Source organism: Elephantulus edwardii, unplaced genomic scaffold, assembly GCF_000299155.1.
Source record: "Elephantulus edwardii isolate Elephantulus edwardi_28Jun2011 unplaced genomic scaffold, EleEdw1.0 scaffold00193, whole genome shotgun sequence".
Classification (NCBI taxonomy): Eukaryota; Metazoa; Chordata; class Mammalia; order Macroscelidea; family Macroscelididae; genus Elephantulus; species Elephantulus edwardii.
In genome coordinates, this window is record NW_006399943.1 from 5,414,154 (window position 1) to 5,430,141 (window position 15,988).

The following is a 15,988-nucleotide window of genomic DNA, read 5'->3' on the forward strand; positions in this document are numbered from 1 at the left end:
TTCCCTAGCCTTAATTTGCTCATATGTAAAGTGGGGCAAGCCCGTGGTCTAGCTCACAGGACTGCCATGAATGAGAAATTGCCAGCATCAAGGTGACCTGGCACAGGGCTGGGCTTCCAGAGAAGAGCTTTCCTGCAGGGTGCCTATGCACAGGGGATTTCAGTGGCCCTATAATCAGTGTCCGAGTGTGGGTCTGGCGGGGACTTGAGGACTTGAGACGCCAAGACTCTCTAGCAGGTCTGGGACCGTGGTGGTCTTTTTCTGTGCAAGCCCTGCACAGAACAGTGTTAGTTGCTGTTAAAGGGATTTTGACTGAGAGTAACCCCACGTGTGTGGAGAGTAGAATCGCTCAAGGAGCTTTTCCCGGTTGTACTCCTTGCAAACAAGAGTGCCAGGCCTATCTTCCGAGGCGCCTTTCAGGAGTTCTAGCTGGGTTAGTAGTGAGCACTTAACTGTCTGCATGACAGGCAGCAGCCCCTCCCCCCCACTCCGCATCAGGAGCCCCCCAGACCTAGCCCTGAAATTCTGCAGTGCTATCTTGGAGGGTCCTCCCACTTCCCACTGGTCCGGCTTCTGCCGTTCTGCCGGCGAGACGAGCTGGTGGAGTGGCCTGAGGTTTTCCTTGCGAACCTGGTCTCTCTTTCCTGCTACATACACACCCTCAGCCTATGAGATTGGAGCACTGAGCAGAGACTAGGTCGCACCGCGCCCTGATTGAATACTGCCTGAAGGGGCGGGGCCAGGGCGGGCACGTGCCGAGGCGGAAGTAGATCGGCGCGTCTCTAATTGCGTCACGCCGCGGCGGCCGAGGAGGTTCCGGTGGCCGCCGTGGACGCGGCGAGTGGCTCTCGGTGCCGACTGCCTGCGTCTCGCGCTCGCGACCCTGACCCCCGACGCCTGCTGCAGCCCGGCTGCCGCCTGGACATGGACCCCGCCGGCCAAGGTACCTGCCGGGTCCGGCTCCTCGGCCACAGAAGGGCCTGGTGGCCTCGCCCTCTGCCCCTCTCGGGACTGGGTTTCGGACTCCTTGTCCCTTCAGCTCCTGCTGGTCTGACCTGACCGGCAGCGGTCCCTCTTCAGCTCTGAGGCCTCTGTCCTTGGAGATCTCGCCTTCCCGACTTCAGCACTGCCCACCTCCCTTGGATCCGCTCGGAGAGCTTGATCCCCAGCGGCCTCTGCTCCCTACTGGAGGTTCTGTCTGCGCTGGCCACTCACCCCCAGGTGTCCCTTTGCTCGCTCTGCCGCCCGCCATCCCAGCGCAGGGGCCTCCGGGACACTCCATCTGGCTCTGGCCCAGTTGCTGCGGGCGGCTCCTGAAATTGAGGGTTGAAGTCGTCTTCGCGTTCTGCGTCCCTTGGGTGGCAACGCGGCTGGGGCCGCCTCGGGAGCTGCCACGTGGGAAGAAGGGCAGAGGGAGTCGGGGCCGCGGGCAGCACACCAGGCGGGTTTCCAGACCAGTTAGAGGTGGTTGCCTGGGCCACGGAGCAGACCCAGGAGAATAAAATCTCAAGAAGAAAATGATAGGCGCTCCAGAGAGGATGCTGGACTCTTGGGCTGTGGCAGTTGCAAGCTGATCAGGATACCTGTTGGCCCTGTCTCAGCATGTCACTCAGGCGATAGGACTCTGAATTTCAGTCCATTGTGGAGATTCTTCTGTTTGGATAGCTACTTGGGAAGTAAGTGAGCCTCCGAAATGCAGGGGTCTGGTGAGGTCAGGTGTTTTCGTGAAGCGGTGGATTCACAAGACAACTCCCAGCTATGCTTCCTTAAGGTTCGAGGGTTCTGAGTCTGTGTCTTGAGAAACTTAGAAACACGTTTTTGAACGCTTCCTGTATGCCAGGTCTCTGCTCTTGGCTGCTAACGTGAAGGTTGTGGTCCAGATCTACCAAACAAGGCCTGGCGAGCCGCCCTCACTGAGACCGCAGGGAGGAGAGCCCTGTGGGGCCAGCTGACTGTAACACGAGCAGTTGTGCGAGTTGGGATCCGCTCAGTGGCTGTGGGTGGTTTTTGTTTAACGTTTCTCTGTTGCTGCCAGGTCCATTTCTCAAATGGCCTTTTTCTGTTTCCAGGAAAGCTTTTTTTTTTTTTTAAATCTTTTTTTTAAATTTTTTTTATTATTATGTGTGTGTGTGTGTGTGTGTGTACGTGTACCGTCAAATCGGATCTGACAGGTACAGGAGGAGATTGTCCCTCCTTTTCCCGGCAGAGCATCTGGTGGATTTGAACCGTGCACCTCTGGGATTGCAGTGCAGTTTCTTGCCACTAGGCCACCAGAGCTCCCCTTCCAGGAAAGCTTTTGAGATCGGTCACCTCCTTTAGAGATGAGCGTGTGAACTCAGAAAGCTTCATTTGGCCTGAAGGGCTCTAGTCCTCTGGTTTTGCCTAGGACGCTGGCCTCACACATACTCTCTGGAGGGCCAATGGGAGGACAGTTTTGTGCCCTCCACCTGCTTGATGACTGAAGAGTAGAGGTATCTGTCTTAGGGTATGGTGGCAGAGAAGTTCTGCAATGCCCCAGACATCTTTGCCTAATACAGTTTCTGTCTGGAGATGGTCTCTGTGGGATCCAGTTTTAGCTTTCTAGTTATGAAACTGTTCAAGGGCCTTTGTAACATTTTTAAACCACATGAAGATTGTGGTGATTTCAAGGTATGTACTGAACTTAAGTCAGTTCAACATAGTGGATGCTAAGTTGATTGAAATTGAAGATCAGGTGAGCAGGTAGAAAATCAGATGTGGGACCAGGCACTGAGTGTAGCTCCAGCTGTGTGGAGGATGTAAGGCATTCTGACATAGGACAGCATTACATTTAGGTGAAATTCATTTTCCACCCAGAACCAAACCTTGTGTTGCTGAGTCTGTTCTAATGCGTGCCCACCATCCAGCTTTCAGCGCTGTAAATCTTTACAGGTGGAAACTGCCCATCTTTCTGTGTTGGAGCAGCTGCGCAATTTCAAACTGCTGGCCTTGCAGTTAGCAGACCAACATGCTATGTACTATGTCCCTGCCCACCACCCTCCATTATTGTTGTATACCTGACCCTCTACAAGGTTTTCAGAGGCAGTGAATTGCTTCCCACAGAGCCCCCAGCACTGGTTCTTACCATTAGATCATCAGAGCTGGAGCCTGCCTCAGCTGTAGTGGATTTGGAATGACCTCATAACCGACCCTCTAGCAGCCCCCCCCTTTGTATTTGCTTTTTTGTATTTCATAGATAATGTATTTTTTCCAAATTAAAAGATTTGTTTCAACCCTGACTCAATCAAACCCCCTATCAGTGCCATTTTTCCAACAGTGTGTGTTTACTTCAGGTCTCTATGTCACATTTTGGTAATTCACACAGTATTTCAGACTTTTTTTATAGTACTACGATCGCAGATTTTATAGATGTCAGTAGAGTGTAAATACAAATTTCCTATGCACTGGGAAACAAACAAACAAACAATTAATTTACTTTACTGGCTATGTACTTTATTATAGTGGTCTGGAACAGAACTTTTATCTCCTGTACTGTCTAGAGAATGAATCCTTTTTCCTGTCCCCCGCCAGTAACCACCAGTGAATGTAGGTTTCTGTATATATAGCTATTTTCTAGGAGCTTTGCAGAGGCTGTAAATCACAGAAGAGATTACCAGGTCTCCTTTCATTTTCCACAAAACCTAGGATTTCTCCAGTAGATAAACATATTTTCGTTAAGAACATTTTTACTTTATTATCTTTTGTGTGTATACGGTCAAATCAGATTTGACTGGTGCAGGAGGAGATTGCCCCTCCTCCAGCAGAGCATCTGGTGGATTTGAATCACAGGACGTTTTTACTTTTAAAACAAATGGTGCTAAACTGGTGGCAGGATGTGCTGATCAAAAAGGCTGATGTGTTTAGTGCTCATTGGTGACAAGTGCTGACCAGTCCTTGTTTGGAACAGGCTGGTCTTTGTGGGGCAGTGTGTGCTGATTTGTAGATGGTTTGATTTGAAGGAGAGTGAGTGCAAGAATAAACTGTAACCTGTACTGTCTCAGTTGTGTGTCCAGAGAGTGCTAGGAGGACTGAGGGGACTTTGTTTTGCTGACCCTGTCCAGGGGCTGGTCAACTGGCCCAGGTTTTTTGCATGCTGTTTTCATGGGAGTCCTGCAGTGCTGCGTGGAAGGCAGGCCTCTTCTCTCCACACACTTGGCTGCTTGTTTGTAACGAGGGTTTCCTGCCTCAGAAAACCATATCCCCACAGGGAGACCAGAGTTAAGGTAGCTGCCTGCACCAGCTTCCCTAGTGCCCAGGAGTGGCTTGAGTTTGTGTTGTAGTGACCTTCCAAGAGCCTTACACAAAAGACATCTTTGTGGGTCTAGGCAGTCAGTCCTGGCCACCCCGGCTTCCACCTTGGCTTTCTTCCTTGAGAGACTCTTTCCCTGGCTGCTCCAGACAACTTCCAGCAGGGCTCTCTGACCTTGTTTTGTCTCCAGCAGATATCAATCTTAACTCTCCTCACAAAGGCCTGCTTTCCGACTCCATGATGGATGTACCTGTGGATACCGGTGGGGCTGTTCGCACTCCGGCTTCCGAGGGCCTGACGGAGGTGGAGGAGGAGGAGCTCAGGGCTGAGCTTGCCAAGGTGATGGGACGATGCCCTTGGGGATTCCTGAGGGGCTGTGTCCTGTGATCCGCACCCTTCTCGGTGCTGCCACAGAAACCACCTTCTGCAGCCTCTGCTTGTGAATCTGCCCTGCTCCCTGTGTCCCACCCTGTGCTGGCAGGCAAAGCTGCTACCCACCCTCTGCTGGAAGCTGCTTTGAGCACTGCCCTCTACCAGGACCCCAGAAAATGTTGGGCGCTGCCTTCCCAGCACCCCAACTTTGTTTCTAAAGATCCCGTTGTTTTAAAAGATGTGTTTTAGAAACAGCTTCCATTAATCTCTAAGCAAGAATCCATTGAGAAGAAAATTGCAACTGAGAGCAGGAACCTCTGGCCATATTTTATCAAGCCAGGATATGACCCTGTTTCTCTTCATCATGTCATGGGGTTTAATGCCGTGGCTCACTTAAGCCCCAGACCCCAGCGAACAGGATACTTGCCAGGCATGGGCTTGGCTCCAACTTTGTATTCTTCATGTGCTCTGGACCCCATCCTGGGTCTGAACAAACTGTGTCCTGCAGTCAGCCTCAGCCCAGCACTGGGTTTCAATCCCTGTAGGAAATTACACAGTGATTCCTACATCAGAGAAAGTTAAGGAGAAGTAGCAGCATGTCCCAGGTGAGGAAGGGTTGGGTGGGCTTGCAGAACATGTGGGATTAGAAATGGAGACCACAGGTCTCTCAGGTTGAACTCCCAGGGGAAGATAGTCTGTTGCCACTTACAGCCATCCAAGATAGACTCCAGAAAGCCCTTCAGCCTGAAGGCTGAGTGCCATGGCCACTGGTGGAGGCCGCAGGAGGGAGAGTGATCCCTGATTTTCTAAAGCAAGGCTCAGTAAGCCCCGAGCTGTGTGTGGTGCCTCACTGCACGTGCTGTGTCTAGAAAGTGTACCTTCTAAGGTAGGTGCTGCTGCAGGCACTGAGGGACGATGCCCTTGCCAAAGTTAGGACATTTTGAGACACGAGGAAACGCAAGTCTGTTGTCCGATCCATGAAACACGAAAACGTACCTGGGGCCTGTGTTACTGCCACACACTGGGCTGACCTGGGGACATAGCTGTGCTGGGCTGGCTCTATTTCGCCACCCATAAGTCTGTCAGAGTTGCCTCTCTGTCCACATAAGAAGCTCCCTCAGGGCTGCTGGTGAGCTTGGCTGCTGGCACATCCACACTTTCCTTGCTCAGGCCCAGAGGTCTGGGGGCTTCTCTCAGTGTGCTGTCAACTGGGGATGACTTCACTTGGCAGATGCTTGTTGGGTGATCCTTGTATCCATGGTGTGCACTGATGCCCAGTCCGGAGACTGCCTGACTTGGGATGAGCAGTCCTCAGGGGAAGTTGGAGTGCCGGGGCTGGATGTCTTTTGTGGAGCTCTGTCTGCGATCATGGACTGCGATGGTACTGGCTGATCATGTAGCTCATGCTTTTCCAGGTGGAAGAGGAAATCATCACCCTGCGCCAGGTCCTAGCTGCCAAGGAGAGGCACTCTGGGGAGCTCAGGAGGAAGCTGGGCCTCTCCACCTTGGATGGGCTGCGGCAGAATCTCTCACGGAGCTGGCAGGACGTGCAGGGCTCCAGCGCGTGGGTACCCACCCCTGGGTGGGGGGGCGGGGGACAGAACCGTGTGGCGGGGTAGGGGGGTGGTGTGGGGTGCATGGCTATAGCTCAGGGCTCAGGGATTTATAGAAATTGTCTTACCTGCCCTGTGGGTGGAAACTGGCTAGAATGTACTTGATGGGGCCCTGTAACCTTGAGTCCTATGAATTGGGTCTGCTGAGTGTCCTGGGTCCCTTTCCCAGACCCACTGGCCCAGCCTGAGACCCTGCCTCTGGCTGTGGCTCTTTGAGTACCCCTCAGGTGTCCAGGAGGGGAGACTGAGGGGCGATGCTCTGCCTGGAGACAGCTAGGCTCTTCCACCTGGACTCCAAGCACAGGGCAGGCACTCTTGAGGCAGCTGGCGGACCTCAGGTTAGCCCTTGGGCAGCAGCTCAGGAACCTAAGGTCAGTTTATCACCACAGGTTTTCTGTTTTTAGCTACATGAGAACTTCTGAGAAACTTGGAGAGTGGAATGAAAAAGTGACCCAGTCCGACCTGTGAGTGTCTATGAGCTGTCGAGCTGTCAGCATCATTCCTCCTCTGCCACCTTCTCCCCCTCCCTCCACTTCCTCCTCCCTGCCCTCCACTTCCTCTGCACCTCCTTTTGCCCCTGTTCCTGCCTCATCTCCTTCTCCCTTTCCTCTCTCCTCCCTCCTTCTCTCCCCTCCTCCTCTCTCCCTCTCTTCTTCCTTTTCCCTCCCCTCCTCCTCTCCCTCGCCCTCCTCCCTTCCCTCCTCCTACTCTTCCACCCTCCCCTCCTCCTCTTCCCTCTCTTCCCACCTCCTCTCTCCCCTTTTCCCTTTCCATCTTACCTCCCTTCCTCTACCCTTTCCACCTCTTTCTTCCTCACTCCCCCCTCAACCCTCTGCACCTCCTCTCACCCCTCTTCTTCCCTCTCTCCTCCCTCCTTTTCCCCTTCCCTCCCTCCCCTTGTCCACCCTTTCCACCTCCTCTCTCCCCTCTCTTCCTCTTCTCCTCTCCTTCCTCCCCTCCTCCCTCCCCCTCCTCTTCCCTTTTCACCCCCTCCCTTCCCTCCTCCTCTCTCCCTTCTTCTCTCTTTCCATCTCTCCCCTCCCCCTCCTCCAGCCTTTCGACCTACTCCCTCCCTCCCCTCCTATCCCTTCCTTCCTCCTCACTTACCACCTCCTCCCTCCTTCCCGCTCCCCTCTTCTTCCCTTCCCTCCTCTTCCCCCTGCTCCTTCCCTTCCCCTCCTCCTCTGCCCCCTCTTCCCTCCTCTCCCCTTCCACCTCCTCCTTCCCTCTTTCCTCCCCTTCTCTTCCCCCTCCTCCTCCCTCCTTCCGCCCTTCCTCTTCCCTTTCCCCCTCCTCCTTCCTCTTCCCTTCCCCCTACTTCTTCCCTCCTCCCTTCTCTTCCTCCCTTCCTCTCGTTCTTCTGCTGTCACCTCCTCCTCCCCCTCCTCCACCACCCCTCCTCCTAGTCCTCTACCTTCTACCCCTTCCCCTCCTCCTGCCACCTCCTCCTTTCTCTCCTCCTCTCTCATCGACTCCTCCCTCCTCTCCCTGTCCTTGTACTTCCACCACCTCCTCCTGCCCTTTCTCCTGCTACCTCTTCCATCCCCTCCTTCTCTGCCCCTCCTCTCAGTCCTCCACTTCTGCCCCTTTTCCTCCTCCTCCTCCTTCCCCTCCTACTCCTGCCACCTTTCCCCACCCTGTTCCTCCTACCCCTTCCCTTCCTCTTCCCTCTCTCCTTTCCTTCCTCCCTTTTCTCCCTTTCCTCCGTCTCTGCTCCTTCTTTTCATTCCTGCCTTCCCTCCCCCTCACTCTCTCTCCTCCTGTTCTCTCTGCTCCTTTCCTTCTTCCCCCTTCTCCCCTCCCTCCCTCCTTTATGCCTCCTATCCCTCCTCCTCCCTTTCCTCCTCTCCTCCTCTCTTGGTCTTCCTCCCAAACCTCTTTCCCCTCCCCATCCCACCCTCCTCTCACCATCTTCCCTCCATTCCACCATTCTTCTCCCTCTCACCTGCTGCCTCTCCTCTTTCAGTCCCTCACCTTGTTCTTGCCCCCATCCCCACTTCCATCCCTCCCGCCTCCCCATCCTCACCCTGTCCTGCCCCCATCCCCACTTCCATCCCTCCCTTTTCCCTTATTCTCACCCTGTTTCTCCCTCCTCTCCGCCCTCACCCTCACCCTGCCCTGCCCCATCCCACACTCCATCCCTCCCTCTTCCGCCACCTTCACCCTGTCTCTACCCATCCCCCGTTCCCTTCTAACTCAATTTACTCTTGCTTTCTTCTTGCCCTTTTTACTCTTCCTCTTTCCCTTTTCCTTCTTGCCTCTTCCTCTGTCAGCCCTCCTCTTCCTCCTTCTCCTGCTGCCTTTCTCCCATCTTTCTACCCTTCTTCCCACCCCCGCTCCCCGCCTCCTCCCCTTCCCCTTCTGAGCCCCCCTTGCTCCTTTTCCTAATCTACCTACCCAGGTGGCAGCAGGGAGGGTGTGTGCTTGATAATGGAGTTTCTGTGATTAGTGTGTCTCTCTTTAGTCTGGCTGTTTTTTCTCCTCAAATACAGGCTGTGCTTTGCTTCTTACTCTTGCTGAACCAGGTGAAGTGGAAGGGAAGGGACTCTGCGGGACAGAGGGGGTGCAGCAGGAGGGAGGACTCCGTGGGACAGAGGGGGTGCAGCAGGAGGGATGATTTTGGGGATCAGGGTGTAGAGGAAAGGATGAATACATGGGGTGGCCAGGCTAGTGTGGGAGACAAGGGCACAGTGGGTCGGGAGGGAGAGTTGGGGACAATCAGGTTACACTGGGAAGGATGGTAAGGACTGGGATGCAGTAGGAGGATCAGGGTACGATGAAAAGATGGGTCAGCCTTAGAACACTCTTCTGTGTGAGCTGTGACCTCTCTGAGCTACTGTGCTCGTTGACGGCACACTGGGGGCTCAAGGAACATGTGTTGCTTGAAGTTCTGGGCTTTTAACTGGATAAAATGGCAATGGCCCAGCATCATTGAACCCGATCCTGTTTGTGGTGGCAGTGTGATACCACTTGGCGTGATTGGTCTTACATGTATTCTGTTAAGTCCACAGAGTGTCACTTTGTTTCTGGTTCTGGATGAGGAAGCTCGTTGTAGGGTGGTCCAGCTGTGAGCCATGCAGGCCACTTTGACTGAGCATGTTGTGAGAGGGGGCTCAGGGACTCCTCCATGTGAAGACCCGAGATTGCCTGTAGTCTGGTCACAGTCTGGTGAGCCCGTGGTGTGTGTGGTGATTGTTAGGGTGGAGAGCACGGACAGGCAGTCCAGGAGAGAGTGTAAGAGGAGAGTACCCAGTGGTGGATGAGCAGGGGTGTGAGTGGGCTCCCAGGCCCCAGGGTTGAGCTGCCGAGAGCTGTATGCCGTCACCATTCTGTGCTCTCTCCCCTCTGCTGCCCCGTTGTTTCAGAGTTCTGAGTGGGCAGTGATGACACAGGGACCATCTGGCCTGGAGGAGGGACTCTGGGGAGAGCACAGAACACACCATGCCTTGGAGCCCTCTGGAACGAGGTGATCTGTGAGCGTTGCTATGGCTGCAGCTGGGGTGACCCTGTGTGCTCCTGTCCTGGATGGCCATGGTCTGGGCTGTACTCTGTACATGGCTGGGTCAGTGTCCTGAGCCCCAGAGGGAGACTTTAAGACTCACAGAAACCCAAAGGCAGTTTTCATGTTTACAGTTTCTCTCCTTTTCTGGGCCACAGGCTTCAGGTCTCTCACCAGGTTTCTGAACTTTTTGGATGCTGAGACAGAATCGATGTTTTTATGGTGTTTGCAAATTTTCAATCTGTCTTGTAGGCAGATACGATGTATGTTTGAACCCAGGCCTCTTGGGGCCCAGGGAAACATGAGGGTACGTTCTGCAGTGTCTCATCCTCAGAGCAGAGCAGGTAGACACAACTAGAAGCTGCTGGGAATCTCCCATCTCATATCTAGTGTGGTATAACCCCTCTGAATCAAGGAGTATGTAGGACCACTTGAGCTGGGAGCTCCTTGGGGAGGTGGTTACACTAGAACTAGAGGTGGTTGATGCGTGGACCAGGCTGGGCTCACGGTCCGGCCTCAGGATCCTGTTTGCATACATGCCTAGTGTGTTAGTTCTCTGCATTGTGAGGGGCTGCTGAGGACCATCCACCCCTCCAAGACCAGTGGACCTCAGGCTGCTGCTTTCCGTGAAGGAGAAGCAGTGCCAGACAAGGGAGCTGTGCAGACACACAGCTGAGCAGTGTGATGGGAGAGCAGGATGTCCTCCCGAAAGTCACCGGGGATGCATGCTCCGTGACACACCTGGCCATCCCGTCTGTGCTGTGGGCCGAGCAGCTGGCAGCTCTCAGGCTGTGGGCCGTCTTTCCCTTCTGCTTGATGAACTCATGTTGTTTCCGCTCAGCTACAAGAAGACTCAGGAGACACTGTCACAGGCAGGACAGAAGACATCAGCTGCCCTGTCCACTGTGGGCTCTGCCATCAGCCGGAAGCTTGGTGACATGAGGTGAGATGCCTGGCTGCTCTACTCTGCTTTGGGGTCCTGTCTTTTGAGGCTTCAAGGGAGCCTACCACCCTGCTGTAATCATACCAGCTCTGTCTCAGCCCCTTTGTGTCTGTCACCTGCTCTCCCTCATCCAGAGTTGTTGGTGATTTCTCTCAATGCTGAAGACCACTTACAATTGGTAAAGGTGGCCATCTGTGGGCAGTCCAGCTGGGAACCAGGGGAGTGGGTCTTTGGTCTGGCTCCCACTCCTCGGCTACCTTGGCACTCTCTCCCCTCCAGGTGGACCCCATTTGGAACTTTCGGAGCTGGTGTTTGCCACTGTGTCTGAGGACTGGCTGATGGTCCCAGGCACCTGGATGGGGTCATGGGGCCAGGCTCAGTCAGCGAAGTCTTGGCTGTTAGTGCAGTTCCTATGAACATAGTGTTGCCTCAATGGGTGCGATGCTGGTGGCAGGCTGTACTCTAGGCGCCTGTGCTGGCCTCTGATCTGCATGCGGTGAGCTAGTGACTACCACTGACGATGGCCATGGTGGCATGGCCATGCTTAGGGCAGGTAGCATTCTCTTCCTCCAGCTATTGGACGGGGAGTATAGCTTCTGGACGAGCTCCCTCAAGGGAATGTGGCTGCTGGGGCACCTGAACTCCATTCTCCACCGGAGCCTTCTCGTTACTTAGATTCAGTCAGCTGATAGCTCTCCACTTTGCCAGCACATTGGAGGCTCAGGCAGAGGGTGAGCTTGGTCTTTGAGCTCTGGCAGTGAGAAAGCTCTGCTTGGCGGAAACAGACTGGTTTCTAGAATGAGCAGGGTCCCACTTGCTCATCTACTGCACTCTCCAACGTTGCAGTGGGTGTGGTCTGTCCCTTGTGTGCAGCTTCCGTCCATGTGGGGGATGTTTGTGCATGGACCACAGGGAGAGTCTGAGTCCTCCGCACTGTGAGCTGCCCGGCACGCTCTGGCCAACCTTGTGAACACATGGATCCCTTGTGGTTCTCACCGTCTGGTGAGGTGGCCATGGTGGCTGTCTGAGGTCCAGGTCTGTCACCCTGCCCTGTCAGAGCTCTGCTTCCTGAGATGAAGCATAGTTCTATAGTGTTCCACACTTCTTTGCTGAGAGTCGCATCTGGAGCCCTTGGGTAGTGTTTACAGCTCCAAGTGGAGAAGAATGAGCCAGTGGTAGCTGGTTTGTATAGTCACTGTCTAACTGAGATCAGGGGCATCACTCTACTTTGGGGTCCTGCTTTCCACCTGAGAGCTGTGTGGTGTGTCAGTTGGTACTTGTGCATCAGATCCTACAGACCTGGGGTTCCCTGTGTGTCTGCACAGAAGTGGTGGTGACAGCCAGGATTGGTCCGGGCTGGTGATTTACCCCAGGGCCTGGGTGCCTTTGGTGACCGATTAGGGTCCACCCCAGGGACCTTCTCAGAGCCTGTGCTCTCAGGTGGTGGATCTATGGGTGTATTGAGATATCAGACAATCAGGAACTGAGGTTTTCTCCAGCAGCATCGAGGTCAGACCTTCAGGTGGCCGTGAGGCTAGGCTCTGTGACCTGATGCATGTGACAGCTAGGCTGTGCAGTGGCTGCATTGCAGGGTCCAGGGAGCTAACGGAAACTGGGGGATTGTATTGGAGCTTCCACCTGGGCTCTTTCCTGACTTGTGTTTCTCCTTTTTTTCTGCTGCCGGGGCTCAGGGCCCATCCCTTCTCTCACTCTTTTAGGTAAGACTGCACATTGTATGAACAGAGCCGGACTCCCTGGGTGGGCAGATAGAGTGATCAGACCCCTCAGATAGGTAGGCCCCTCAGATACATAGGCTGGGTGTCCGTGTCTGTCAGCCGTCAGCCATCTAGCACCTCTGGTGCTTGGCTGACCATGGTAGCTTTGCATGCCCACCTCACTGCATGTGGAAGTGCCTTGTGCCATGTCTGTCTCTCAGTCCTTAAGAGCTGTCCCACACCTGTCATCAGTGAGCTTGGGGCCTACAAGAGTGTCCCTGCAAAAGTAGCTGCAAAATCAAGTGAAGCCTCTTTGTGCCCCAAGCTACCTCAGTGCAGCCTCTCTGGCCAAGGTAGGACAGGGTTTCCCTGATTCTTGGCCCCCTTGAGATGCACCACTTCTGAGCCAAGCCTCGTTGTGAGTTGCTGCTGGCTGTTGTCCCTGGAGTAGAGGGAGAAGAAAGAAGAAGGCCTTGATCTGATGGGACATTTCCCCCTGGCACGGTCCCTCAATATCTTCTTTGGTGGTGCCCAGGGAGTAGGGTCCTGCCCTCACCCCATTCCGCTAGGTTGAGGCTTAGTCCTGTGACTGTATTAACTCTCGCTTCCTTCTCTGCTTTCACCGTGCTTCCAAGCAGCAACTACTCCATCCGCCACTCCGTCAGTATGCCAGCCATGAGGTAATGTGTGCCCATCTTGCCACCTAGTCCAGCGCACAATTGTGGGTGGGCAGCTGTTGTCACACACCCAGAGTCAGGACCATGCACCCCTACAGCTGCCACTGGCAGGGGCTTGGGCTTGTCTCATCTAGCCTGAGGCAGACTTAGGACTGGGGTCTCCAGGGAAGACCTTCTGCTGGTCACAGCTGTGTGGTCATAGGCCTGCCGTGCACCCTGTGTGCAGTGGGCTCAGCTCTCAGGATCAGGTGTTCTCAGGGTCTTCACCTGAGAGACCCCATGGGCTGCTAAGGGATAGATACTTAGACTCGCAGGCACCTGTCTTCTCTGTCACAGACAATTCTAGAAAGAGCGCCTGTCCTCCTTACTGAGTCCCAGGAAATCTAGCTTGTTGGGGTGGGTGGCTGCCTCACTGGCCTGCTTTCTCTGTCCTAGCATCGTCCTTTATTGTGTGTGGAGAACACGTGGGACTTTGATAACCCAGAAACTAAAAACCCAGAGTATGTGTTCCGGGACAGGAGAGTTGTGCCCAGCTGCCTGCCCCTCCTGGTCTGTTTGGCTTTGCAGGTCTTTCCTGGGGACCTGACGTCACCAGTGGGAGAGCCACATGATGACGATGGAGTGCTGACCTCAGTGTCAGTGCAGGGATGCCTCTGTGCTGACCCTTTCAGCCTCTCCTGGGGGTCTTGTGGGCCCTGGTTTGGGTTTCATTTCTGCAGTGAGGTCTTGGGGTGCTGGAGGACGAGCCTGACTCTGGAGTCCTTGTGATGTTGAGGCTTGTGCAGCATGCTGTTTTTGAGGCACTGATGTCTCCTCCCCCTCACAGGAACTCTGCAACCTTCAAGTCGTTTGAAGATCGTGTTGGGACCATAAAGGTAATCCTGCTGTCATGGTTGTCTCGGTCTGGTGAAGAGGTGCAAGCTGTCACGTGAAATGGCTTGTGTTCTGATAATGAACACAGAGCCCCTGGCTTGTCTGACCATTTCTTCCAGTGATGGCCTCATCCATAGCGGTAGTACAGTCACTCTAGGATTCTGACACTGACATAGTCTAGACACAAGACACTGTACCCCACAAGGAGCCTCTACCCCCATTCCTGCCTCAGCCCCCAGCAGCCAGTGACCCAAAGTCACTGGAGGGCGTTGTGTGATGGGGATTTCCTTTCCTGATCCATGACGTCTAGAGATGGCCAAGTTGTCATTGTTCCCACAGTTCCTCTCTCTCCAGGTCACGGGCCCCTGTAGAGAGCTGGCACCCCATGGGCCCCTCACACAGCCTTGACCTGAGGCTTTTGTTTGCCGTGGTTGCTGCCTCAGGTATGTTTTCTCCTACTCTTCTTCCCTTTTAGTCTAAAGTCATCGGCGGCAGAGAGAATGGTGGGGACAACCTTCCTTCTCCGACAGGAAGCAGCGACAAGCCCCTGGCAGACCACGCCCCTTTCTAAACCCCAGCAGCTTTGCCCAGACATGAAAGATGTGCAAGCACCCCGAAGTCACAATTGTAACTGCGCAAAAGAATGCCCGCCAGCTCCAGTGGGAGAGGAACAGGCCCGCGAATACCTGCTTGATGCCAGTCAGCACGTGTCCTGGAGCACAGGCCTTTACACTCAAGTGTACAGATGGAATAATTACTGTACCATCCTTCCTGAGGGCAGGAAATGGACAAACAGAGGGTCCTTGGGGTTGTGAGCCAGCTCCCACACTCCCTCTTAAAATCTCCTCAGTGCATTAGGATGGGGAGAAGTGGGAAGAGCTGCTGATGTGGGGAAATGGCCTTTCCTGGCCTGTCCCCCAAGCCCAGAAGGCATGTGGTCACCCAAACCTAGGTGTTTGTTTGAGAATGCCGACCAACAAGAAGACTGTCCATTTTCTGAGATCCCAGGAAGGAGACTGACATCAGCGGCTTGATTATTACACTAACGGTCTAGCTTTAACAGAAGCAAATTTTTATTTTTTAAAACACAGTGGACTTTTTAAAAATTAAAACACAGCCAAGCAGCTTTAGCTTCTATTAGAGAATGTTAATTCTTTGGGCACAGCAGAAATACACGCCTTACCTTGTCTTTTGTTTTCTTGTTTTTAATCTTTGTGTCTTAAGAAAATAGGGGCTCCTGTGTAGTGTGAGACTCAGGTAGGGTTGAATCCCAGGAGCAGGGTCCATCTGCTGATTTGCTGGTTGTACTAACCATTCTCCCCAGGAGGGTGGCCATTCCTAGGCCCTTGGGGAAGGGCAGGAGACCACGAGTGCAGCCATGCTTCCTGAAAGTGGCCTGAGCTCTGAGGCAATATTTGGTGACACCAGGCCCACCTCTGTTTACTGCACACACAGGGTAGGAGAGAACAGAAGAATGTACCCTTTTGGGACAGGTTGGGGACAGTCATTGGGACCAGCTGAAACTTGTGCACCTTTTCTTAGGAGCTGTGTGCTGGCAATGTGTCTGCCAGTTGCCCTGCTGTTGTGTGGACACTAGTCCAGAGGGGCACCTGTGTCTGATCAGTTCCAGGTAGTGGTGTGGTGTTCTCTGGCATCACATGTTCTCCTGCAACCCTCCAGGGGCTGCACCCTGTATTTCTTTTTTTTTAATTTTTTTTATTTTGTGTGCGTGTACCGTCAAATCAGATCTGACTGGTACAGGAGGATATTGCGCCTCCTTCTCCGGCAGAGCATCTGGTGGATTCGAACCGTGTTCCTCTGGGAGTGCAGTGCAGCTTCTTGCCACTAGGCCACCAGAGCTCCCCTGCACCCTGTATTTCAGGACAGGCATATGGGGACATGGCGTCAGGACCTCCAGGTCTTTACTGTGGGCTGAAGTTGGATAGGACTAGATAGGTGTGGGATTAGAACACTGGTCACCTGTCAAGAAAAAGTCCTCTGGGGAAAACCTCTTTAGGGGGGGTGGGTG

At 53.9% G+C, this 15,988-nt stretch overlaps 1 protein-coding gene across 8 annotated transcripts; it reads left to right on the forward strand.

Moving 5' to 3' along the window:
• Window positions 1–924: 924 nt before the first annotated feature.
• TPD52L2 (tumor protein D52-like 2) lies at window positions 925–14,530 on the forward strand. Of its 8 annotated transcripts, XM_006896895.1 has the most exons (9): window positions 925–943; window positions 4,461–4,606; window positions 6,055–6,203; window positions 6,657–6,716; window positions 10,593–10,694; window positions 12,386–12,412; window positions 13,048–13,089; window positions 13,913–13,961; window positions 14,435–14,530. In XM_006896895.1, exons 1-9 carry the CDS (start codon window positions 925–927, stop codon window positions 14,528–14,530), a joined length of 690 nt encoding a protein of 229 aa, XP_006896957.1. The 8 variants fall into 8 exon arrangements, with proteins under 8 accessions (XP_006896957.1, XP_006896956.1, XP_006896960.1 ...); XM_006896894.1 differs by lacking the exon at window positions 12,386–12,412; XM_006896898.1 differs by lacking the exon at window positions 6,657–6,716.
• The last annotated feature ends 1,458 nt before the right edge of the window (window positions 14,531–15,988 follow it).

Excerpts from the sequence above, each read along its gene's own strand:
- TPD52L2 (XM_006896895.1), top strand. Across the intron at positions 6,717-10,592 it reads AAAGTGACCCAGTCCGACCT|CTACAAGAAGACTCAGGAGA; the intron begins GTGAGTGTCTAT and ends GTTTCCGCTCAG. Across the intron at positions 13,090-13,912 it reads GTCAGTATGCCAGCCATGAG|GAACTCTGCAACCTTCAAGT; the intron begins GTAATGTGTGCC and ends TCCCCCTCACAG.